At 45.1% G+C, this 27192-nt stretch overlaps 1 protein-coding gene and 1 long non-coding RNA gene across 5 annotated transcripts in view; one reads left to right on the forward strand and one right to left on the reverse strand.

Annotated features, from left to right (window-relative positions):
• The first annotated feature begins 32 nt into the window (after positions 1 to 32).
• On the forward strand, positions 33 to 16196 carry LOC127482336 (uncharacterized). Its single transcript, XR_007908522.1, has 3 exons — positions 33 to 89; positions 10517 to 10597; positions 15920 to 16196. It is a non-coding gene; the product is annotated as an uncharacterized LOC127482336 (long non-coding RNA).
• MSRA (methionine sulfoxide reductase A) overlaps positions 2467 to 27192 on the reverse strand; it is a 251652-nt gene continuing 226926 nt past the window's right edge. For 2 of the 4 annotated variants that reach the window (XM_051812338.1, XM_051812351.1), the window contains exon 6: positions 2468 to 3442. In XM_051812338.1, coding sequence (XP_051668298.1) covers positions 3278 to 3442 — 165 coding nt within the window. In that variant the 3' untranslated portion in view covers positions 2468 to 3277. Of the gene's footprint in view, positions 3443 to 27192 lie in introns of all 4 variants that reach the window. The other 2 variants (XR_007908460.1, XM_051812360.1) reach the window with 2 other exon arrangements.

A 27192-nucleotide genomic window follows, 5' to 3' on the forward strand; every position in this document is an offset into this window, starting at 1 on the left:
CTGTTCCAGTTGACGGGGCGATTGGATGCCATCCTTCCTAAGGCCAAAAGGCATCAATGTTCCCTGAGGGAAAGCTCAGTGATTTCCAGGTTTGTGATTTCCTTTAGCTCTAGAAGGGACAGGGCAGCTGGAATTTCTTCCCAATATCCCATCTAACCCTGCCCTCCGGCAGTGGGAAACCATTCCCCCTTGTCCTGTCTCTCCAAGATCTTGTCCAAAGTCCTGCTCCAGCTCTCTTGGAGCCCCTTTAGGCACTGGAAGGGGCTCTCAGGTCTCTCTGGAGCCTGAAGGCAGTTCCTGATTGTATCTGGGACTGACCTCACAGGGTGTGGCAATAGTGGATTGGGTGAGCTGGGTGCTGTAGCCCTTTCTGGATCTTGAACCATCTTTGAAGCCCCTGGATGCTGGTCCTGCATCAGCTTCCACCTTCAACTGTGAGAAATGTTGAAGTCTTAATTAATTTTATCTCCACTTAGACTGTGCCTGGGGCACTTACTTGTATATACTTAAACAGGACCATGTTGCCCCACCGCTGGAAGTGTCCAAGGCCAGGTTGGACGGGGTTTGAAGCAACCTGGGATAGTGGAAGGTGTCCCTGCCCATTGCAGAGGGTGGGACTTGGTGATTTTTAAGGTCCCTTCCAACCCAAACCATTCTGTGTTTGCAGAAGAAAGGGGAAGCTCTGTCACAGGGCAAATTTCAAATGGTGCCAAGTTGAAAGTTTCATATCAGAGATGTTGAGGCAGCCACTCCCTTCTTCCCTGTGGGCAAGGATGGCTCACAGGGCTAAATCCAGCTTAAAAAATTAATCCATGAGGCTGAATTAGCATCTCACCTTTACTGATCACATCCCTCACAGTCTTTGTCTCTTCAGCAGCAGCTGCAAGGGGTCCAGGCCAAAACTCTACCCCACAGTAACTCCAGAAATAAATTTGTGGTGGCAAAATGTTTTGGTGTGGGCCAATTTTAGCATCAGTGGACCCATCTATGCTGATTTCTACACCAACACATCATTTCCATAAGGACAAGACTTAAAAAAACCCTCAACCAGATTCAGACTTGAGCATATCTGTATTAAGGACAGAATGTTAGTTTTCCCAAAGACTTTCCAGCTTGTTTCAAGACAATAACATGGAGTAGGAAGGGAGGGAGGGGAATTTTATAAAGCCCCCAAATGATTCAGAAATGTTTTGCCTCGGAGCAAATCCGGAGTTATCCCACTGAAATCTCAACTAACAATGCACAGGATGAAAGTAATACTTTATTTTCCTCTCCTCTTTGCTTTTCTGTCACCTCATGCCAAGGAAATTAGACAGAAGTGTTGGTTACCTTGGCAGTGAGCACTGGAACAACTACATGGCATGACACATTAAGGACAGGATCAGTTACCACAGCAACTCGAAATCCCCAGTGGGACGTGGGCACATTTTGGGGCATCTCCAGAAGAGCCTAACATGCCAGAGATAGCTCCTGTGAGCTTTCCCCAGGACTAAAAGGACTGTTTTCCTCTGGATTTTGAGACTGGAACGAACTCAACATCAGCTGAGGAGCAAGGGAAGATGGGGAGTTAATTTTTCTGGCACATATTTACTGTCCATCTTTGGATAAAGCAGGAAGGGCTTCAGCAATGGATTTACAAGCCCAAACTGACTCTCTGGTTCCCATTTTCAGTCCCTCCAAGTTTGGAGCTCCACCTGGTCTGCTGGGTAGGTACAGGAGATGTTCAGGAGCTGGTTTGGGCCTTTCTGAGCTTAAAATATGAGTTGGAAACATCAAACCAAGATGTGGAGAGGAGTGCCCTGGAGAGCTCAGCAGGAGGAAATGCTGTGGATTTGTGCCTCTGGCCCTCAAAAATGAACTTTAGAGCCCAGAATGGATGGATCAAGGTGGGCTCCTACAAGCTTTACCTAAGAAAGCACACCTGCAAGAGGACAAACCATTGGCACATGTTCTTCAAACTCAGTGATCACGACAGCCTCCAAAATAGGGAACACATGAGAGGCTCAAACTCACGCTTCCCACTGGGAAGCATTACAAGCAGCAATTTGGGACAAACCAATTCCCAACCCTCCTAAAGAAGCTGTTTGTCCCAGGATATTCCACAGCATGGAATGATAGAATAGCCCGAGTTGGAACGGACCCCCAAGGATCATCAAGTCCAACTCCTGGCCCTGCACAGGACAGGCCCGACAATCCCCACTGTGTTCCTGAGAGTTGTCCAAGCGCTCCTTGAACTCTGAACCCACAGGATCCCATATCCATTTTCTCCCCAGTATCCCATCTAACCCTGCCCTCTGGCAGTGGGAAGCCATTCCCCCTTGTCCTGTCCCTCCCTGCTCTAGTTAATATGCACAATAATACAGATTTCAAAGTCCTGGTGTTTAATTAGCAAACCGCAGCCTTTTATAATACTTGATTTTTTTTTTTTTTAAATCTACCCAGATATACTTGGGACACACCACAGACAACATTTTTCTTTTCTTTTTCTGTAATTTATTGCAGTGCAGGAAACAAAACTGATTTCTTTTTGTTTTGGAACTGCCAAGAAACAGCAACACATTACAATTTGTACTTTCTCTTACTAAAATTATTTCAGAAAACAGGCACTAGAGGTGATCCTAGAAAGCAGAGTTGTGGGACAATTACTTATCAGCTCATCATTCCCAAAGACACCAAATTACAGGGTGGTGATAGCTGAAGAGCCCAACCATGTCTCCAGAAGTCAAAGCTCTCAAAACACCCACAAATTCCTCAATCCAAGGAAATCAACATTTCTGAAGGCATGAGCTGTGCCAAAGCAGTTATGGATGCAACCACCTCCTAATTCCTCCTTTTAACAGCACTTGGAGCCAAACTTGGAGAAGTTTGAATCTCTTTCCACCTCTCCATATTCCAAGGAAACCCTGTGAACTCCCCAGAGCAAGAAACAATTTCTGCCTCTAATTTGGTTTTTAATGTCGATGAATGAGAAGCTGCTCCAATCACGGGAAACCTCCCCAGCAGATTCCCAAATCTTTATGCACTGGTGGTGTGGATGCACTGGAGCATCTACCAGGGTCGACGGTCTTTTGCCAAACTCCCTAAAACAAAATTTTTGCCTCTAATTTGGTTTTTTAATGCCGATGAATGCGAAGCGGCTCCGATCATGGAAAACCTCCCCGACAGATTCCCAAATCTTTATGCACTGATGGTGTGGCTGCACTGGAGCATCTACCAGGGTTGATGGTCTTTTCCCAAACTCCCTAAGCCAAAGTGGAGGTGGTGGAGCAAGCAGAGGCTATTTCTTGACGCCGACGGGGCAGGAAATCCCCGTCCCCCCGAGGCCGCAGTATCCGCCGGGATTCTTGCTGAGGTACTGCTGGTGATAATCCTCGGCGTAATAAAACTCGGGAGCCTCCCGGATTTCCGTGGTGATGGGACCGAAGCCTCCCTCCGTCAATGCCTGTCAGGAAAGACGACGGAAAGCCATTAGTGGTTTGCTGGCTGCTCTGCTGATGAAATGACATCAGGTTTCCTCCCAGAAGGAGCCACAGGCAGCTCTGGATCCCATTTGCAGCACATCCCTGAAAGCCCTTTATCCCTGCTCTCCTGTTGTTTTGCTCAGAGACATTGCAGGCTCCAAAGCACGCACTGGGGAGGCCCCATCCCCTCTTAATGGTTCATTTGGTTAATTTGCTGTGGCCACACATTTATTCTCTTTATTAACCCTGCCAGGGTCTTTCAACAGGAGTGGAAAACAAATGTGATAGCACACCCTGACCCATCCTGGTCGTGCCTTGCAGTGCCCAAAAACCTCACCTGGCAGGTGCCTCAGCTTCAAAATGTGTGATTCACCCCCTATGTCCTCATGCCAAGAAGAATTCCTGGGTGAAATTTTAACCCCACTGGGAAATAAGAGCATTGAGGATTTTTTCACAGAGTTGTTGCATCCCCGTTCTTCAGAAAGACCAGTTCCATCCTGCCCAGAAAGGCAGTGTTAAGGCAAATTGTGGCTCATTTCAGAAAGATTTGCCAACACATGGACCAGGAGCAATAATCACTTTGCAGGAAAAGAAGACAGAATGTGGGTGGGGATTTTAAATTTAACTTTAATTTCTTTCTGATCTCTCCTAACTGAGTTTGGAACTCCTGAGAGGTTTCTGACAGAGGGAATTTCTTTTTAAGACGGATTGTTGTGGCATTTTCCCTACTGCATTGTCCTTTTCTAAGGAAAAAGGTAAACACCAACTTTTTGGAGCCAATTCTCATCTCAGTGGGGACATAACTTGTGCTCACTGAAGTCAACACAAACCTAATAAGCACTTTAATTAGTGTCAGGCTCCTGTTGAAAATTATATTTTTAAAGTCCTGGATGTAGATAGAACTGATTGCAATCAGCCAGATTGACAGTAAGATCAACTATAAGCAAGAAGGGTCAGCATTTAGGATTACCAGGAAAATATGTGTTATCTCATCATACTAATAAATAAACCAAATATAGGGAAATCATCACATGGAATCACAAAACAGAGTTGGTTATAAATCATCAAGTCCAACTTCTTTCATCATAATAGAATGAATGACAATGCTTTGAACCCAACAAACATTTGTTATGAGAGATCTTTGGAGATGGGGATCCTCCAGTCTCCTAAAGGAGACCATTCCAATATTTGTCACCCAGTTAGAGAGTTTTTCCTAAAGCCTAGCCCAGTTAAACCCACTACTTTAATTTAAATCCACTGTTTTGGTTGTACTCATCATGGATGTGGAAAGGAAATAATTCCCTTCCTCTTTACAATGATCTTCTACATCCTCAGTTGGGGACAGAGAAAGATGACATGTAATGGAAATAATGGAAATAATGCCAGCTGGCACTTAAATAACAGGACCAAAAAGTCTTCAAATTTCCTACAAGTTTTCCTAGATTCTGCCTCAGCACAGTTAAGCTCTGACCACACTCTGATTGCAGCTCCTAGACTTTGTAGAGCATTAGTCTGATTTATTCCCATCATTTCACTGCCTGGAGGATAAATTTTGCTGTATTCAGTTTTCAAAATCTGTGACTGACCTGTCTGGAGAGCCCCTGAGTTCCCAACCCCACATCTAAATTCTCAGCCCAGCTTAGGATGACTTTGACGAGTTAATTAATTGTGTTTGAACACTGGGGAGGAGGGGGGGGGTGGGTAACAAGCCAAATTTCACAGGAATCTGCGCTTATTTCCCCATGTAAAATCACCAAACAGTGTTTTTCATCTCTGGGATACACTTTGTCCCAAGGGAATCAGGTTATTTACCCGTCAGACACGTCAGTGAGGAAGATAAAAAACATGAAGGTTCGTATCACAACACGTCGGCAACGAAGAACTCGAAAGAGGTGTCAACACAACTGCTTTTCTAAAGCACTGTTTCACTTACTTTCCAACCTTCCCAGCAAAGAAAAACACTTTTGAAATTATCTTCACTCCAGAAAGATGGCACAAAGTCTGTCATCATGGGCATTAGTCATTCCTTGCTGCTGCAAATCCATGCAAAATTGGTTCTCCCCCTTAACTGAGTCATGAGGACGCTGCTGGAGGGGGAGAGATTTTTTCCACTGTGCAAAACAGTATTTGTTACACATTTTTCACCTGGGACTTTTCCATCATTGGCCTCATTTTGTCAGTTAGGGAACCCATTCCGTTCGACAACGTACCACAAGGGGGCATGAACAGCATTTCTCCCTTTCAGAATCGCCAACACTCTGTTCAAACACCCAATAAAGCAGAAGCCCAAGACGACTCATTATAGTGCACTTTGGTCATTAGCAAAAGATCCCAGCCCTGTTGTCAGAAGCAGTGGGAACCCCAAGCTCCTACACTCTGCCAAACACCTGGAATGTTTGGATTTTAAAGGGGAAAACACTTTCCTTTTCCTCACTGTGTCGACTGAAGATAAAAACATCACTGGGAAAGGCGGAGAAGTTCACGACGTGCTGGCTCTGGCAGGTGTAAATCAGCCCACCCTGGATTGATATCCTGCCACTGAGGCAGGATTTTATAATTATAAATATAATGTGATGATAATCCTGTTCTAAAAGAATTTTTAGTCTTCACTGTCTCAAAATTCCTGAGCCATCGGACAGGACCTCCCATTACCATGCTGCAATTAACCCTTGTACTTGGTGCAAGAAATTTTTAAGGAGCTATTGGATCATTTCCCTCCCCAGTATTCCCCTTCAATTCAAGGAGAATTCATCCATTCAGAGGATTTTTGCAGGTTTTGTCATAGGGGAGATCATACAATCACATTTATGTTGGAAAAGCCCTCTAAGATCATTGACTCAAACTGTTAAGCCAGCACTGCCAAGTGCTACAAGATCACAGTGATCCTTTAATTTGTTATAATCCACCCCAAAAGCCCTGTCAGGTTCTGACAGTGAGGGGCCAGACAAACCAGAATCCAAAGATCACCCAGCTGCCGAGGGGACATGGCCAGTTTGGGGCACTGGGAGAGGTGCTGGAGCAGGAACACTTTTAAAATCATACAATCATTAAGGTTGGAAAAGACCTCCAAGCTCATTAACATGTCAAAGCCAGTGCTGAGAACTTCAGCACAACTAGTTTTTCAAACAATCTGTACTTTCATCATGTAAAAGATGTGTTTGATGATTTTCTTAATTTATTATAGACTATGAAAGTTTATTTCCTGTTGTTTGCTTTAAACTTCTTGCCTGACCATTGGATGACCAGAGGATATCATCACCGTCCTCTGCCAAAAAGATAGAGTCATACACTGGTTTGGGTTGGAAGGGACCTTAAAAGCATCTCATTCCACCCCCTGCCATGGGCAGGGACACCTTCCACTAGCCCAGGTTGCTCCAAGCCCCATCCAACCTGGCCTTGGACACTTCCAGGGATGGGGCAGTCACAGCTTCTCTGGGCAACCTGTGCCACGGCCTCACCACCCTCACCTTAGAATTTTTTCTTAATATCCCACCTAACCCTGCCCTCTGCCAGTGTGAAGCCATTTCCCCTTGTCCTGTAACTCCAGGCCCTTGTAAAAAGTTTCTCTCCATCTTTCTTGTTGGCTCCCTTCAGGTTCTGGAAGGCCACAATTAGGTCACCCCAAATCCTTTTCTTCTCCAGGCTGAACAATCCCAGTTCTCTCAACCTTTCCTCACAGGAGAGGGGCTCCATCCCTCTGATCATCTTAGTGGCCTCCTCATGTAATTCCTTATTCAGTCTCTTAATTTTACAGCTTAATCCTGCTCATTCTTGTCCTCAGCCAGATCCACAGGCTTGGTCTACCCATCCCATAACCCAGCTCAGCCTCCTCACCCTTTTCTGCATCCCTTCCACTTCCACTTCACCGCTGCTTTCACTGGGATGACTGGAACTACACTCTGCTCAAGAGCAGCACCACGGATTTGTTCAGTGCTGTACTCATATTTTCCTTTTTATTCTCCCTCTCTTTCCCAGTAATTCTTAGCATTCCACTTGCCTTCCTGACCTCTGCTGAGCACGGAGCAGATGTTTTCCAAGAACCATCTGCAGTGACGCCATCACCTCCTTCGCGGGCTAATTTAAACCCTGTCATTGTGCCTGCACTTGACTTTTATCCACATGGAATTTCAGCAGCTATTTGATTGCCCAGACATGTGACATTATCAGATTCTTTTCCAGCTTTTTTTGTAGGCATGTCTAGTTTGCCTTACTTGGAATAACTCTGTACCATCAGCAGGTTTTGGTGCGTCACTATTGTCTGTCTCCCCTTTTTCAGCCCTTTTATGAGGATGTTGAACTGCACAAGTTCCCAAGACAGCTTAATCTCCCTTCACTGCAAAAACTGCACAGTTACTTGTACCTTTTATTTCCTATTTATAGCTAATCCTTGTAAAGTGCCTTGAGAATTTGGAATGAGCTATGCCAAGAAAGCCCAATTCCCTTGTAACTCCAAATACTTGAAGCCACCGATGCTTTGATATGCTGTGCTGAAAATTCCAGGAAATTTAGAGAAGGGTTGAACCCTCTTATAAATTTGACAGAAAAGCTTTAAAATTGCGTTTGCTAAATGAAACCATTTAATTTTCTGAGCAGAGGCATTAGTAAAGCAGCAGAGTATTAATTGGCTTCGAGCATTTTGTGGCTTTTAATAAAAGTGGCATCATCCTGTGTTTGATTCAATACAGACTTTCAAAACAAGTTTACAGCAACATGCATTCTATCTCATGTCCCAGGAAGTTATACAAATCTGCTGGATTTCTAAAATCTCCTCTAAAATCACTGCTGTTGAAAACACTACAGAGCATCTTGACAATGTGACAGCTTCTGCTTCTGTATCCTCACTCATCCCTGATGTCAAACTCTAAGGCACATCTCACTGTGCTGAGGGTCTATAGAAAATCTGTAGGGCCTTTATTATAAAGGCTACTGAAAATTTTATACCATCAGCAATACCAAAATTCAGCTCTACTTCCAAAATCACTAAGCATTAAAGGAGCTGCACTGTTTCAGCAGAAGACTTGCAGGAATTTGTTACATGAACTTGATCCTCTGTAGGATGTGTACATCCTGGATACATGATTACTGTGATATTTTTAACTGGAAAACAACTTAACTGACTTTGCCAGGTTTGTGGATTTGTTGCTGGCAGATTTGGGAGCAAAAATTTAGCTCACTTGATCCGGAGGAACTAACTTGGGTCCACAGGGAACAACATAATGAGTACCATAAGGCCCTAATAATGTGCAATTAAAAACGTTTTATTTTCTCCCTCATTTATGTCCTCCTTCTCCTCATTCTCCTTGTCCTTTTTGGAGAGCCCACTCTGCTCTATCGCATCTCAAGGATATATTATTTTAAATTGTTTCCTTTGTGCTGCCTTCAGTTGGCTGCAGCACCTCAGTTTGTCATGCTGGGCCCAGTCTTCTCCACGTCGCTTACTGATGTTGGTTTTTCCAAATTATTTGATGCCAACAACCTCTACAAGCCCTGGGATGGGCTGAAATCCTGTTTCTCCGGAAAAATCTGCATTTGTACCCACGTAGGTGACCTCCTTTTGGATCCTGCCAAGGAAAATGTGGGAGCAGGGGCTGGCAAGTGAAGTCTAACCCCAGCTACCAATCCTGGGCAGTGGCAAGGACTGGGACCAGATATCCAAATTCTCCTGTTTCCAGAAACCTCCTCTCAGTGGACTCCAAGATATTGATATATTTGATAGGTGCTGCAAGAACTGATCAGCTAATGCTCTGCACAGGGCTTTGGAGTGCTACATAATTAGCTAATGCTCACACAGGCCTTTGGAGTGCTTTAGAATTTCTAAGTATTATTAATATCCTTGCAGGGAAGCTGTCTAGGCTCAGAACCCACTTTGCAGCGTGCCTCTGGCAAATCTGGGAATGGTGGAATTATGTGGGTATTCATTCCTCATCCTTCATAGATTAGGTATATGGAGCTAAGAGCAGAAATGGCAAAACTCCTCAACTCCACAGCTTTCCTTGGTCTTTGCTGGGATAGAAAACAAGCTGCACCTGATGACATAGTCACACAGCACGATCTGAAGGCACAAAGATCATGGAATCATGGAATGGTTTGGGTGGGAAGGAACATAAAGCTCATTTTCTTCCACCCCCTGCCATCAGCAGGGACATCTTCCACTACTCCATGTTGTTCCAAGCCCCGTCCAACCTGGCCTGGAACACTTCCAGGGATCCAGGGGCAGCGACAGCTTCTCTGGGCAACCTATGCCAGGGCCTCACCACCCTCACAGCCAGGAATTGCTTCCCAGGATCCCATCTAACCCTGTCTCTGTCAGTTTGAAGCCATTCCTCCCTGTCCTGTCCCTCCATCCCTTGTCCCAAATCCCTCTCCAGCTCTCCTGGAGCCCCTTTAGGCTCTGGAAGGGGCTCTCAGGTCTCCCTGGAGCCTTCTCTGCTCCAGGTGAACCCCCCCAGCTCTCCCAGCCTGGCTCCAGAGCAGAGGGGCTCCAGCCCTCAGAGCATCTCCGTGGCCTCCTCTGGACTCGCTCCAGCTGCTCCACATCCTTCTGCTGTTGTTCCCCAGAGCTGGAGGCAGCTCTGCAGGTGGGGTCTCACCTGAGCAGAGTATAGAGGGAGAATCTCCCTCCTCCTGCTGCCCACGCTGTGGGGATGTAGCCCAGGATACACCCTACAGGGACTATCCATTACCTGGCCAAAGAGGAGAGATGCTGTTACATGAACCTGCTGGAATTGTTCATGTGGAATTGTCCATAGGAATGTATTCTTCCAGTGCAGCACAGAGAAAATACAGATATGAAGGAAACACAATAGAAAAAGAGGGTGTCTCAGCTGAAGAATCCTGATTCTCATCCATAAAACTCCAAAACTGACTTTGTCAGAGCTTTTTCCTATTGACAAAACCCTCCCACAGAACAGAACACATCATAGGAGTCAAGTGAACTGAACCTGGCTGGAGACACAGCCCAGGAGTCTTGGGGGAAAGCTGTAAATGTATTTATAGTCTATTCCCTCAGTCTGAAAATCTGCTCTCTCTGAAACGCTTTTCCCTTAAACACTTAGCTCAGAGCAGCCTGTTTGGTCACTCCCTCCTGCCAGAGGGGAAAGGATTGCTGGGCTTGGATCTACATCAGTCCTGCCAAGGTAAATCACAGCTGGCTGATAGCCTGGTATTAACATATCTGGGTCCCAAGTGGTTGTGCTCAGAGGGTCTAGGAAGGGTCAGGAGAGCAGTTAGTCTGATATTTCCTACTATTCCCCATCTGAGTTTGCTTCCCCATTGCCCACAACAATCAGCTGTGCCAGCTGAAATGGCACATTAATCCAGACAGGCTTGGTTGTACCTTCTAGCAATGGGGAAAGATGAGCTTTGAATTTGGTCTAAATTGTATTAAAAGGGACTGACAGCAGAATAAAATCTATTTTTTCCTGTTGGATACTGCTCCTGTGAACATGCATAGGAAGGAAGTTATATCCTGCTCTCCATCATACCCATCTAATTCTGGATTCAAAGCTTTTGCTCCAGACACTGCCTGGTATAACAGGATCAGATTGACCCACAGTCTTTACAAGCTTGACCTTCAGCATCCAGTTTCCTGAACACCCATCCTGCCTTCTCCAGAGGGAAGAGACATGAAAGTGGGGAATGGCACCGGGGGGCATTTAGGAGGGATAGGAAGATAACATTAGCAAAGATAAAAGACATCTTGCTCAACCAGCATCTGGGAACTAATTAGGTGTTGAAGGAGCCATTGAGAGAGATGGAAATTCTGTTTGTCTGGCCAATTTTAACGCAGCCAAACAGCCTTTTACTGCATATCCTGCATGGATAATTTATGATGGCTAAGAAAAGACGTGCCCCGTTCTGACTCCCAGTGATCTAAAGCTAAAATCTATTCCGTGGTTGGAGACAGCAGAGTCTCCTCCACTAATCACCCATCCATTACTCTCAGATTCCTGAAATAAAAATGGCCAGGGCCAAACTGAGCTGGGGCCACTGCAAACGACCCACTTATGGAGCAGGTTAGAGCAGAACCTTCCACGTTGCTGAAGACCACAAATGGTATCTCCAGGTGGGGCAGCCCGAGGAGCTGACTCATGTCCAAAAGTAATGTAAGATCAGGCAACTCCAGGCTGCCTGTGGGCACAATAAAACACTCCATGAATAAATGCCATGTTGACAAGACTTTACCACCTCCATTAGCTCAGTTATGTCTGTTCCACACTAGCAGCAGGGTGCAGACCTCCCTGTGCAAAGGTGCTCCCCTGGGTGTGAACCACTGGCAATAAATGGAAGGCACTCCAATTATTTTTCATTCAAGGGAGCTGCGATGTAGAAGTGAAAATGTTCATTTCACACAGTGAAGGCAGAGGGCTCAGTTCAGCTCTGCCATCATGTTGTTTTTCTCACTGGAGTCAACACTGGATTTATATCAAGTATTTCTTCCATGATATATAAGCATGACAGTTTCTCAGGAAAATATATGAATTTTTCAGAGAAAAAATTTATCTTTTCCTAAACCCATCCTGAAAAATCCAGAAATTACTTCTGTTGTGATTGGAGAGAAAAACTACTAAGCACAAATATTTACTCCCAAAAATTGCTATACTGGAATATCCTGAAATATCCTTGTTATGGAAATTGTTGGGCAACTTGTCACCTCTGCCACTTATTTTGCCTCTAATAACAAGCTCTGCCTTTCTGTTCAGCCTCCCATGACCATTAGTTTGTAAAGCTAAAGCATTTCATCCCCAAAAAAGCTGGGAAATCATTTGTACTATGCTGTCCATACTCTGGAGAGGTCAACAACTCACCTTGAACACCCACCACTGGACTCACCTACTAAACTACTGCTGCTGTCACCATTATTTTCACTCTGGGATGGATCCAGCACGAGATTGATCTGAACACCATGACTTGTTCCATGTCAAATGAAACATAGAATTAAGGTCTTTCCCAGTGACTGTAAAGCAGGGTGAACATCTCAGTGCTGGATCTCAAGGATCAGCACAGCTAAAGTTCTGTGAAACTTCCAACTAAAATTCCCTCTCTGCTTTGAAATGGAAACCAAACTCTTGTGCCCCCAAATGTGTTGGCAGACAGCTGCTGCATTTCCAGCCTGGCTCTTTCTGACCTTCCTGTCCAGCTGATTTCAGTGGAATATTTGCTGGATTTCTCATCCATGTAACAGATCACACACAGGTCGAACACTTTAAAGCAATTTGGATATTTCAGGATGACAAATTGTTTCTGTTATGGAATACATATATAATTACTACTAAAATTATATCTGAAGCGGCTACCAGGCAATACAATTTTAGCCCATACCAAGGACTGAAAAGTCAAGAGAAAATGAACAGAGCACGTTATAATCAGGAGATAAGTAGTTTTCCAGCTCCTATAAATAGAAAAGGCTGGAAGAACGCATCTGACAAGCAGAAGAAAGTGTGAGGAGGGTAAAATTCCACAGTGTTTTGGCTTTGGACTTCAGAAGGTAGTGAGTATGAGATAGTGTGAAATACAAAGAAGCCTTTGTTGTTTACATCTGAAGTTTAAAAGTGGCACAGTGTGAATAAACAAAGGATGTTCCATGAAACTGCAGCAGGGATTTTGAGCTCCACAAACGACACGTAAACAGAGACATCGCCTCTGTGCTTTAAAAAGGGAAGGAGGGAAACTTTAAAGACTCCCAGAAAATCTCATTTACCCACATCTTTAGGTTTTTGATAGGCTTTTAAGTGGTAGAAAAAACACACAAGCTTAATAAGCCCAAGATCTGGATCATTTAGCATTTGCTTTCAGGTTGGTTAAGCTTCTTAGGAACGATAACGGTGCACATGCCTTGGAAAACCTGAATTAGCTGTTTGTTATCTTTTCTGGGAAAATAAGTTTTGCTCTCAAGTGTTGGGATAATATCAAGTAATTTATTTTTTGGCAGACAATAAAACATACTGCCACGGTAATTCCTGATTATTTTACAGGAGCGTGCATTAAGATAATGGATAAGGACGGAATCTAAAGATACACAGATTTAATTAGATATTCAGGGTGATATTTCATGTTGAGCAGTTATGTAGCACTGAATGAGAGTCACAGAATCATGGAATGGCCTGGGTTGGCAGGGACCTTAAAGATATCCAGTTCTAAACCCCCACCACAGGTAGGGACACCTTCCAGTATCCCAGGCTGTTCCAAGCCCCGTCCAACCTGGTCTTGGACACTTCCAGGGATGGGACAGCCACAGCTTCTCTGGGCAACCTGTGCCAGGGCCTCCCCACCCTCACAGCCAAGAATTTCTTCCCAATATCCCATCTATCTCTGCCCTCTGGCAGTGGGAAGCCATTCCCTGTGTCCTGTCCCTCCAGGCTACTGTGAAAAGTTTCTCTTCATCTTTCCTCTCAGCTCTCTTCAGGTACTGGAAGGCTGCAATTGAGTCACTCCAAATCCTTCTCTTCTCCAGACTGAACAGTCCCAATTTTCTCAACCTTTCTTCACAGGAATGGTGCTCCACCCCTCCAATCATCTTGGTGGCTTCAAATGGTATCAACACATATCTTTCAATGCAAAGATCCCTCCTATTTCACAAATCTTTAATAAAACTTGATATTAATTCAAAATATTCTCACCCATTCCCATGGAACAGACAGAGGGTAACTTTTGATAAAACAAAAAGTAAAACGGTTATGGTTTGAATTTGATGTGTGTGAGCCAGCAGATGCAAACACCTTTTGAATAAGCATGTTCAATCCTGAGAATTTCCACTGGGATCAGTTTGGTTTGGCTTTTTGGATGCTGAAATCAACTGATCTGAGCACAGAAGGCAGGGTAATGCTCTTGGTCACACACTTTGCTTTTACTGCAGTGAATCCCAAGGATGCAAGGAGCTCCAGGAACCAGAGACATGCTCAGGAGGCTGGCAGGTCTGATAAAACACTGATGGGGACCCCCATCCCGCTGGAATGATGCCAAAAGGATGGAAGATGCCTCTCCAGGATGTCACAAATGTCACTGTGATATTTGTGCATCAGAATTAAAGCCCAGCAGTCAGTCCAGGCACCAAAACAACCAGAACTGATACAGCACGAAAGGGAAAAAGGCACAGCTGGGGTCACACAGAGGCTACTAAATCCAGAGGCACTCACTGCATCACCTTGCTAGGGACACATCCCAACAAACATTCCTCTGGAATCAGCTCCACAGAAGTTATCTGTGAAGATAAAACTGCTGGAGAGTTAAGCACAGCAAAATAACACACAATTAATCCAGTTTCTCCAATCCCTATCCATCTACAGACTCTTCCACTAAACCAGGTTGCTCCAAGCCCCATCCAGCCTGGCCTGGAACACTTCCAGGGATGGGGCAGCCACAGCTGTCAGGGTCTCACTACCCTCTGAGTAAAGAATTGCTTCCCAATATCCCATCTATCCCTGCCCTCTGGCAGTGAGAAGCCATTCTCCTTTCTCCTGTCCCTCCATCCCTTGTCCAAAGTCCCTCTCCAGCTCCCTTGGAGCCCCTTCAGGCACTCTAAAGTTTCCCTGGAGCCTTCTCTTCTCCAGGTGAAACCCCCCAGTTCTCCCAGCCTGGCAATGATTTAACACAATCCCCTTTCTTCTACAATTCAGAAAATTGGTTCAGTGCAGCAAAACTATTTTACCAGAGCAGGAGAAAAAAAAAAAACACACTTGGATGGAACATCAGCTGCAAAACCAGCTCAGTTTGGCAGCCACTAAAAATGCTGCAAGTACAGCAACAAGGGTGAAAATAAAAATCCTTTACAAGAAAACAGGGAAAATCCTTCAGCTTCAGCTCCTTGACACACCATCCCTGAACGAGCATCTTCTGTGTAGCTACTGCTTCTGAGCACACAGAGAGCAACTGTGGGTACAGGGGACCTAGAACCCAAAATCACAGAATTACAGAGTGGTTTGGGTTGGAAGGGACCTTAAAGATCATCTAGTTGCCACCCCACAAGCTACTTTTTAACTCCACATACCTTTGATCAGCAACAGATTTCTTCCACAAGCTCTTTTCACCAGCTACAGTGATTTTTTATTAGAGGTGCACCTTAGGTTTGGAGAAAAATACCACTAAAGGAAACCTCCAGAGCTTCTTTAGCTTATCCACCCTCTCCAAGCTCTGCCTACTCCTTCCTGGAAGAGTTTAGACACAAACAACTCCCATAGATGAGATTAGCAACCCTCACCACAAACACACCCCACAGGAGAGGGGATTTGAATGAGATTGACTTGCAACAAGTTAATTTGTCGGTAAGCTCAGAAAACACAAGACCATTTTGGACTTCAGGGTCAAATTCCACCCATTGTATAAAGCTCCCACCACCAATGAAATGGATTTATGTGCCTGGAAAGGAGATTTGAATCTGGCCATTAGTAAAACAAAACACTGAGCTGATTGAGACTGGATGGGAAGCAAAGAAAATGCAGGGAATGCACTTTACATTTCAGAGAGAACCTGGCATTTGCAGCACATCATCTTCCTGCCAGCTACAGAACAGCAGTGACTTGGCAGAGCTTCCGTGGCCAGATGTCACCCTCATCTGGCTCTCTTGGCTCAGGCTGCTCCTTTGAAATGAACAGCAAAGCAGGGCCAGGATGGCTCTGCCTGGTGCTTCTTGCACAAGGAACAGAAGCAGGAAAGGTCTTCTGGGCAAACCTGGCATTGCTTTGCACCATTTTCAGCCCTCAGCAGGCAAAATCTGGGAGGTGGAAGAAGAGTCAAGAATAAAAAGGGACAGAAGGATTTGTTTGACAGCTGTCTCTCTTCAGGTGATGGATACAGCACAAATCATCTCCCCGAGTACTTTCCCGTGGCAGCTTTGAGCATGTTTTGGCCCTCAAAGTCCTGGGTGCATCTCCCAGTGATAAAACACTGTTATATTTCTTTCTTCAAAGGCATTGCTGAGTCTCTACTCCCCCGCAGATTTTCACCTGGTTGTTTTATTTGAGGCTCAAGAGATCCTTGAAATGAGATGATCCTTAAGATCCCTTCCAGCCCCATTCTATGATTCTATGATTTGTTTCCTGCATTTTGACTATATTACCATAAACAAAGGGAAAGAGAAAAACATCAGGGTTTTTCCCCACCTAAAACCTGCCTCATTTCTAGTTAATTGCTATTTAAGCTATTGGAGATGTATGATAAATATGGAGGTACACAGCCTACATAATCCTCCTAAAATACAGTGCTTTAGATACAGCAGAAGGGCTGAACTAACAGCCAAATTTGTGGGGTTTTGATGTGGCAGCAAAGTCCCAAACGCCTTTAGACCCAGGAAACAAAAGAGAGAAGCACAGCCCACCCTGGCTAAGCCTCCCCACGTGACTGACCTTGTATCAGAAGGAGAATTACTTCTTAAACCGAGAGCCTGAGAGCACGTGTGTGTTTGTATACACACCACTATGTGTGATAAGGAGGCTGCTCCGTGGCAAAACCTGCCAACAATCCCGTTTTTTTTCGTTGCCATCTGCTCAGAAGAGAGCAAGCACCTGTTAGGAGCAGCTGCTTGAATGCAGAACGTAGGTAAGAGAGAAAAATCAGTTGCGTTTTGGAGTTGGCCTGCTGCAGGTAGCACATGGCTCTCGCCGCCGAGGGTGCCAAGTGGTCCTTTTTTAAGTTTGGCCTAATTAAGAGCGTCAGGAAACCTCAAAAACTGTTCAGTTAGGTGCTTACAGGGAGCAGAGAGAAATTATGGGACTCCCCAATGCACTGCTCCCCAAAACACCTCCCCAGTCTCCACTGGGGTCTCTGCCCTCTCCCCTCTGTTTTCCTTGCTCTGAAGCCAGTGGAGCATTTGGATCTCGGTGTGTGGCTCGGTGCCTCTCTTGGCAGGGCAGGGCTGCACCAGGACATGTTGCTCCGAGGAATCACAGCGTTCCCAGCAGCCCTCGACTCCTTCCTTTGGACAACAACTGCTTCCCTGTCGCTGCCCCTTTGAGTCCATCTCCGTGTGGGCCCTTTGAGGGATTTACAGGAGGGAAGAGGGGACTCAGTCCAAGCGCTTGCTGTGATCAAGGCCGTGGGCACCAGCAGATGCCAGCCCTGCCAGGCTGTCCTTTCTCCAGGGGAAGCAATGGGGGTTCCACCAGCAAGAGAACTTGGAGTGGGCAGGAAAAACACATTAAAGGATTTCCCATACTCGTCCAAGTGTTATATCTGAGATCACAAGTCAGCGTGGCCTCTCCCACCACGGATGGTCTCAAATCTGCTGCCCTTAACACACACTTATGGCATCTGTGCTCCTATTGAGGGAATAAGGTCATTCAGTTCATTCTTTTCCAACCTCCCATGGATTGTTCCTAATTTTCCTCAGCAAGCAAAGCTTTGTGTTCCATGGCTGAGCTAGTCCTGCAGAGTCTGTGTGACGTGGCCACTCACCTGATAAAAAAAAAACAGCACCTGCCCATCCCAGGGTGTGACAAGGCTTTTGGTCCTAAAAATCAGCCATCCTGCAGGGGATTTTCCTGTTCCCTTTTCCCACATAGCCCTACATCTAAGAATCATGTGGGAAGGTGCAGTAAGGAGCTCCTGTCTCCATCAGCAACAGAAGGTCAGTGGATGGGCTTCCCTTGAACAGGGAATATTTGCGATAGGCACAAACACAAACGTCTTCCCATTTTTCTCTTTCCCTCTTTTCCCTGCTTCCTCATTTCTTTGTCCTCCACTTCTTGTCTTCCCAGCCCCTTCTGATTTGCCCTGTGTCACTATCCTGTGCTGTGAGGACAATAAATATTTGGCTCCCCTAACCTTTTTATAAATAGCATCTCCGACTCATTTGACCCCAGAGACTGACATTTTCTTAAATGGCAGGCAAGAACTGGTCCAAGTGTCACAGCCTGTGAAAATACAGAGGCTTATTCACACAGGCACTGCCTTGAGAAACAAGAGATATTCCCAAAGTGGTTTTGAGGCTCCAACCTCTGTGATCTGCATTACAGTTCAGCTGGATCAAATGCTGAGGAAAAAAAAAACCCAACCCTGATTTGTGGATGGGAAAACACTCATTCAGATCCAGCCTGGGCTATGGAAATAAGAGAAGTATGAGAGGTTGAGAGAGAAATCACATTTCTCCCGCTTGTAAAGGAGTAAATTTGCTCTCGATGCAATGAAAAACACATAAAATCACACAAAGCCATCCCACAGAGTCACTTCTCCCTGCAAAGCTGCACTTGAAATCGTGTGGTTTAGCACAAATACCGTCGGTCAAGCAGGAATTTTTTTCCCTAATGCAGATTTCCTACTGTAAGTACATCTGTGAGCATATAGATCCTGCCTCCTGGGACAGGCCTAATGGGCTCTGCATTCACTCTGCCTCATTTCTTTGGAAAGCACTGGCTCTGCAGTGGGAGGATTGAATAGGGGCTTTCACTGATGGATGTTTTTTTTCCTTCTGAATTTAAATGTACAAACAGAGATCGTGGGTTATTATTGCTGAGAGAAACAACAGAAAACACCAGAGCCATAGACTGGGGAGTCAGTGACACAGAAACACTCAAGGACAGGAGGAGCTAATTAATGTTACCCTCTAAATCAGCCATGTACTTCCTTAAGTGCCCCTGTCCCCAGTAGCCAAAGGGCAGCGAGACAGGAGCACATGGAGAAGGCAACTCAGGCTGTCCCAGCTCCTTTCGGCCAACAAAGCCCATTTGGTGGTGAGAAACCTCCTCCTGCTTTATATCCTGTGATTCACAGATGGATTTGGGCTCTTGGAGAGGAGACAGGGATGTTGAACAGCTCAGTGCTGACTTAGCACGTGGAAGAAAAGAGGAGGAAGCTGGTGTTGAGCTCAGTGTTACAGATCATGAGAGCAGAAATCCAAGGTGTCCGTGCCTTGGAGCATGAGGGTATCCCACCAGGAAAGCTTTTCCACGGGCACAGCTAAAGAAACACAGGTTAAATCCATCCTTGAGAGCAGCACAGGTGCCAGTGAAGCTCTACTACAAAGCAAATCCCCAAAATATTAAAATATGAATATTTTTCCCATTTTTACCACTCGGACTCAGATGAAGAACCCTCACGTCGGGAAGACCTCAGTTTCTAAAACAATCTGGTGAAAAGTCCAAACTCTCCTGCCTTCTCAAAAAAAAAAAAAAAATTTCCAGTGACTGAAAGAGAAAAAAAGGAGAGGAAAAAAAAAAAAAAACCAAAAACCAAAAGGCTTGTTCATGCTGTTACAGTTTAGGAACTGCTGGCATCCCTGTCTCTGAGAGGAAGGGAGAGGAGAGCTGACTGCTCAGCAGCTGAGAACGTGTGTTCTGGAAGCAGCTCCCGGAGCAGATGGTGCAATGATTACTGCCAGTAAATGTTAGAGCCCTCTTTTCCTTCTTCTTTTTTTTTCCCTCTTTTTTTTTTTTAAAAAAAAAGAACAAAAAACTTGAATTCTGAACAACAGGGGGAAAATAATTACAAAGAGCACATGAAAGCAGCTTGATTTCCTCTCTTTTCCTTCCCTCCAAGTGTGTGTGTGTCTTGTTCCTTGCTAATACCTGACGCTGCAGAAGTGGATGTTCCCTGGGCTTTGCTGGGATGTGAAAATCCACCACCAAGCACTTTGTTCTGAGGAGTTTTAACAGGGCTGTTGTGCTCCAAGCTGAGTGTTCACTGGGAAATAAGGAGCTGTGGGATCATGTGCTGGGTGTAGGACATTAAAAATGAGATCCAGGGAAAAGGAGGAGGGCTGCAGCTGCATTTTTTGTAAGGTGTATTTATTGTAAGGTGTCCCTGCCCATGGCAGGGGGTTGGACTAGATGGTTTTTAAGGTCCCTTTCAACCCAAACCATTCTGGGACATGATGATTCTATGATTGTAGCCCACAGTTCAGCCTTTAAATAGTCACCCTGCTGGCTTGTGGTGTGGTAAATAGTACTTTGGCCAAGCAGTGGGAATTATTTTAGGGCTATGAGTCTCCCCCTCATCCCCAGGTGGGTCTGGGGAACCCCTGGGGAACCCCTCTTCTGCCAGCCCCTCACCCAGCTCTGTGGCTACAGATCCAGGTACATCCCACCAGCCTCCTGGCCCCATCTTCCCTTCTGATGTGTCTGAGCAGCCCTAAAATATTTCTATCCCCATCAGCTCCCTTGTTCTTCTCTCTCTGTCCCACCCTTCTTTCTTTGCACCCTCAAAATTTGATTTTTTTGATTTTTGCCTTCCAGCAGGGCAGCTTGTCCCTCCTTATCTCACTGGGTGTAATTGCTTTAAAACCCCTGAGGAGCTCGACTCCCAAATTTTTAAAGAGCAAACATCAGCCTGGATGGGAAGGAGCATCCCTGTCTCTTGGGTTTCACTGGAAAACAGGCTGCAGCCCCAGACCAGGTGCAGTCAGAGCAGCACCACACAAACCCTGCAGCATCTCTTGAAGGCTCCAGCTTTCAAATGCTGTGACATCTCTCCCAAATGTGTGTTGGTTTCTGGTTAGTTTTGTTGGTTTTTTTTAATGTCTGTAAATTAAGAAAAGCCAGGGAAATTTCCACAGGGAGATCAAAAAAAAAAGCAGGATATGCGCAAAAAGACGCCTCCTTCCTGAAATTCAGATCCCTGCTCTGCAGCGGGGAGGGACCAGAGCTCCTCGTAGATAGGCTGGGAGAAATATTTTAGTATGGAAAACATGTTTTTCTCCAGCTTCCTGCTCCCAACAATTTTGGCTGGGACTTTAAAAATATCAGTCTGAGGAGGCAGAAAACTGGCAGGGAAAATTTCACCCCTCAAATTAATGTTTGCTGAAGTATCAATCAGCTGAGGGAAAGACTTCTGAGAGGAACTGTCAGACATCCCTAAAACAGGGAGCATCCAGTTCCACCAGCAACACTGACATGCCAAAATGTCTCCCAGTGATTCCAGGTCAAAGCAAACTAAATTTGCAATGAGAAGACTGAGATTTTTCTGTGACCATGGTCAACATCCGCTGAATTATCAACTTATTATTACTATTATTAGCCATGAAACACTGTTCTTTGAAAGCCAGGAGTGATTTTTCAAGGTGAAACCTAACAGCAGTTTAAGAATAAGATTTTTAATTTCAGTTATAATAATTTGGAGGCTTTGCAGGGGTATTTTCAAGCACAATCACAGCTCTCATCCCTTGACAGTTTCCAGGGAAGAAAAGAGAGGAGTAATTGAAATGTTGCATCTTCATTGAAAGACTCCACCACTTACCAAACAAAACTGAAATGAAGGGTGCCAAGAAAGTCAGCAGTGGACCATCACATGATCCCCCTCCTTGAGATGCAGCACTTGTATCAAGGACACAAACCATCAATAATGACAACAGCACTGTTTGTCTTTGCAATTTGCGGGTATTCAGAGCCCACTACTCAAATCCTTAAATAGTGAGAACGTAAATGGAGTTGGACAGAGCCTGGTCCTTGTACCCTATCCGAGTTTCTGAGTTCAAAGGCTGAACATTTGAGCTGTGCAATAATGGATAGTATTGCCAAGTATTGTGATGAAAAGAAATACTCTTTTGCACGAAAATACTCTCTTTCCACAGAGCAGGAACTCAGCTTTCTCTTCCTTCTGTGCTGTCTCGGTTTGATTTGAAGGAAAACACTTGTGGCACTTGTGGGATAGCTCTTCATACTGAATTCCTACTGAGCAGGGCAGGTTTGGGGGGGTTTGCTTTTAATTTATTGTTTCAGCTACCTGAGGACATTAGATTTAAGACTGACAAAAATAGATGACATGGGAATACTTTGGATGCACGTCTGACACACCTGAGCTTTTCTTGGCTGAGGGATGAAGTAACAATCAATAACAACTGTGGAACTGTGCAAGGGATTCATTTGGGTTATGACACATTTCAAGGTGATTTCCGTGTTCATCGGGAGCTGAATCAGCTCAGAATATTTTTGTTATCCTCTCCAGGCTGGACATGGCTTTGAGCAGCCTGGTCTAGAGGAACCATGGCAAGGGGTTGGAACTAGATGGCCTTGAAGGTCTCTTCCAACCCAAACCATCCTGTGACTCTATTTCAAAGCACATTTGCTGAAAGCCCCCTTTTCCTGCCCATTAAAAGTGTTTGTCTCCGGCTACTGAAGGTTTTTATTCTCTTCCCCAAGCGTGGCCTGGCAAAAGGCAAATACCCCACAGTTCTTTCTTTGTAGGGTTTATGAAGTGATCTCGTGCTTATCAAGAACAAGGCCAAACTGTGCTCCAAGAGCTCTGTACAACCCCAGAGGTGTGCTATTGCTTTTATGATTCCCTCAGGTGCCATGTAAAGTTAATGTGCCTGCTATGACTGTCCTTACATCTGCCAGTTCCATGGGATTAGAAAACAAGGCTTATAGACCTTATGGAAAATACAACCAAAAAAGTTGCTGCCAAATCCTTTGTGGGAAAAATTAGTTTGTGATCCTGCAAAGTCAACACCAGAATTTTTGAGACTGAAGATGAGAGGTTGTGGTGGGTCCCTTCCCTGCCTGTCCTATTTCCTTGGTAAAACAGATGTTACAACATCTGTACTTACAGAAGGGATGTTTCACAGCTCAGCTGTGTGAGATGAGGGCACCGCTCGACCTCCTGAGTGACTTGGCATTGCCTGACGCAGTGTGGAGTCTCAGGAGATGGAACCAAGAAGACCATAAACCCTTTTGCTGGAAAAGGTGGTTAGGCCCTGGCACAGGTTGGCCAGAGAAGCTGTGGATACCCCATCCCTGGAAGTGTTCAAGGCCAGGTTGGATGGGGCTTGGAGCAACCTGGGCTAGTGTAAGGTGTCCCTGCCCATGGCAGGGGGTGGAATGAGATGATCTTTAAGATCCCTTCCAACCCAAACCATTCTGGGATTCTGGAATTTTCATGCCAGCCTTCCACTCCCCTTCCCTAGTTAGGATCCCATCCCTCACCAGAACGGATAATCCTGTCACTTCTGCTTCGACAACTCCCGAGCAGCAGCTCCCAGGAACTTTAATAAGTTTTTTTTTTAACCTTCAGCAGAGCTTTGCTCTTCACCTTTATCCAGTTTGTACCTCTGAAGTGCTTTGAGAACCTGAGGCAAAATAATACAATGCGAAGCTCAGACTTAATCCCACGTTGGCCTGTTGTTATCTGGCCTCTTAATGAGGATAATTTATAGAATTCCACTAACATAAATGCATTCCAACCATCCCTGCCACCACCACCCCCCCCAAAAAAAGGAATCAATTGAGGGAAAATGGTCCATGACAGGAAAGCAGGAGAGATCAATTAAATATTTAAAGTGTTACTGTAAATGAAGAAGACGCCGAGGCCGGGTCAGTAATGAGCTTCCCCCTAAGCCACTGGGAACTCACATTAATGCTGCACTTGACTCCTGCAGGTCCCTCCCAGAGCCAGCAAAACTCCCACAAGTTGCCAAGAAGACACATCCTACAAAGGGGTGTGTTGGGCTCTGTGTGTATCCCTGTGTGCAGGGTGAAAAACTGAGATTTAACTGCTTCTGCAGCACAATAAAATAGGAGGAAACAACAATCAGAAATTTCATTTGGATCTGGGATTGATTTCTAGCAACGAGATAATCAAGTTCCCATAGAATATTCCGATTCTCCTAACAAAATTTCACTAAAGAATAAATTAATTAAATAGGTTGAGACTCTTTAGTGTTGACAAAGAAGAGATGCTGGAATTACTCACGGAATCATAGAAAGGTTTAGGGAGAAGGGACTTTCGAGATCATCCAGTTCTAACTCCCCCACCATGGAAATTAAAACTCGTTTCACCATTTTTTTCCAAAGGAATTAATTCTATTCCATGTGTAAACTGTGCCCTGCTCCGAGTATAGTCCAGTTACAGAGGGAAAGACACATTGAGTTCAAAAATTCCACTTTGTTGCAGGTGACAAATGTGATGGTCTTGGCTGCTGGGACATTTAAGCTCCATTCAAGGGAGGCAGACCCTGACTCCCAAAATATTCAGCAAACATAAGCCAACATAAACATATGGAACATAAAGAATTGTTTGGGTTGGAAGGGTCCTTAAAGTTCATCCCACTCCAACCCCTTGCCATGGGCAGGGACACCTTCCATTATCCCAGGTTGCTCCAAGCCCCGTCCAACCTGGCCTTGGACACTTCCAGGGATGGGGCAACCACAGCTTCTCTGGGCAACCTGTGCCAGGGCCTCACCATCCTCCCAGCCAGGAATTCTTTCCCAATCTCCCATCTCTCCCTGCTTTCTGGCAGTGGGAAGCCATTCCCTGTGTTCTGTCCCTCCATCCCTTGTCCCAAGTCCCTCTCCTGGAGCCCCTTTAGGCACTGGAAGGGGCTCTAAGTTGGAGCCTTCTCTTCTCCAGGTGAACAATCCAGATCTCTCAGACATCCTACTGTCCCAAAACAGCATCAGCTACATTTCCAGTTTTCCTGCTGGGTATTTTCTCCATCTTTTCTGATGTCACTTAGCCTTGTTTTTCACTCCAAATACCTTCAGTTACATTCTCTTGCCTAAACCAGATCACTGTGAGCTCCACTGAATGCATCTTTCTACACAGAACAAATGTCAAATCTATTGTTAACTCCTGTGATTACAGATATCCAGCAAATTTCCTGCAGAATTTCTAGTCGTTCCATGTAGACCTCTTTACCTTAGTTCTCTTCCAAGAATGTCACAAGGGGCAGTGTCAGGAGCTTTCTTGCACAAAAAACCATGACACCGACTACTTGTCTTCCACCCAGAAGCTTTTTTATCCTCACACAGGAGGAAATTAGGTTTTTTCGATGTCCCTTGCTCTTGAAAAGTCCATGTTCACTGTACTTAACTCACTTCTGAGTCACTGTAAGGGCTCTGATTATTTGTGCCAGTGTATTTCTGGGAATTCGAGTGGATCTGACACTGTTAGGTCCTCCTGTCCCATTAAGACAGGCACCAAATCTTCCTTTTTTCCAGCCCTCCACTACCTCAGCCATCTCCTGCAAGTTCCAGCCACTTGTAAGTGCTGACAGCTCTGAGATCAATAGGAAGAGGATTCCTATAGGAAAACAACCAACTGATCTTCAAGAGTTCAGAAACAGACAAAAATGGAAGATTTCAAATCCAGGCATGAAAAGCAAGATACTCAACTATTAAAAAAAAGTTAAGAAGGACCCTGAAAGAGTTGTCCAGTCCTGGCACAGCTGCCCAGGGCAGTGGTGGAGTCCTTGTCCCTGAAGGGGTCTAAAAGCCATGCAGATGTGGCACTTGGGGACATGGTCAGTGGTGGCCTTGGCAGTGTTGGAATGGTTGGTGATCTCAGAGGGCTTCTCCAACCTTAATGATGGGCATGGGCAGAGGAACTCAACCAGGATGCCCCAATTAACAAGACAAGTGAAATCCAGGGACAGAATCATTCAAGAAATCTCTTGGAAAGAGAGATGTAGATTAATAATTTCCTCCCATGACCAGAGCAGCCTGTTAGTGGGACTGTCTGGAGTATTTCCTGCATGGTTTATTCCCATTGCAGAACTTTTACACAGGTTGTTTGGGACATCTTTTGGGACATCATTTCCAAGGCTGTTTGGGACATCTTTTGATCTGTTCCATATTAATTAACGCTGTTGTGTTTTCCTTTTTTCCACCTCTACATTATCAAGCAGCTTAAAGCATTATTCCACCAATTCCTCTGCTGGTGACTTGACTTTGGGTGAGCAGCCTTAAGTAATTTTTCATTTTGATGACACTTTGGCTCTGGTATTTACATCCATTTTCTGCCATTCCATGAGCTTTGCAGCTCAGCCCTTCAGAATTAGGTGGTTTCTACCTCCATGACATCTCTAAGTCTCATGACCTGCTGTGCTACTGAACCAGAACCTCCATCAGCCGACCTCAGAGTGGTAGGAGGATGACTTGCCAAGATTTTGGGATCAATCTGACTGCCAACATAAGGTTTTTTTTAGCAAGACAGAGGGACCTATCCAAGGATTGCACATCCTTCTGACACTGATCCTCCCCCTTCTCTTTGGCAGCAGAACATTATTCCTCGATGGTCTTAGAGGTCTTTTCCAACCTTAATGATTCCATGATTCTACCTCACTCCAGGACAATCTGCCCCATTTTGGTGCCTGTTTATTGCTCCATTCCCATATTTGTGCTGTGTCAGGGAATCTTCAGCCTTGCTCCTGCCCTGGCAACCAACATCCAGCACCTACCATGTATTTGGACACCAGGACACGTTGCTCAAAGTGGCAACAGAGATGAAAAGCTCCCTCAAGCTCCAGTGCAAGTAAATCCTTAATCCTCCATGGCTCCAACCTCCCAAATTGTCTATTATCAGCTTTGTTGTAGTGGTTGGCATAAGGAATTAGCCCAACAGGCAATGACTGACAGTTTTCTTCTAAAAAATGGCACCATCTGGCAAAGCAGAATTGCCATTCCATGTTATCCTGGTACTCCAAAGCATTTCTGTGCTCTGTCCAAGCCCAGTGAGCAACCAGCAGATGTGGAGAGGGTTTGTGAGAGAATCTGAACCACACACATGGCTAAACTGGCCATGAAGAAATTCATGGAAATTGAATAAAACCCATTAAACCCAAAATCTTTTACTCTAAGATAAATGAAGTTATTCCCCCCAGTGGGAATAACTGAGAGAAAAAACTCACTAGATGTTAAATGGGGCTCGATTCATTTATGGGAAGGATTCAATGACAGGATTGCCCAGAATAACAAGGAACTGGATTAGCTGACCTAAGGAATCCTTTCCAGATCCAAGTTTCTGTACTCTTTAAACTGAGAGCATGAAAAACACAGTTCTCATTTCTCAAAGAAAAATCAGTTATCCTGTA

The sequence above is a fragment of the Manacus candei genome, unplaced genomic scaffold, assembly GCF_025592945.1.
Source record: "Manacus candei isolate 608988 ecotype Guabito, Panama unplaced genomic scaffold, ASM2559294v1 h1tg000007l, whole genome shotgun sequence".
Lineage (NCBI taxonomy): Eukaryota > Metazoa > Chordata > Aves > Passeriformes > Pipridae > Manacus > Manacus candei.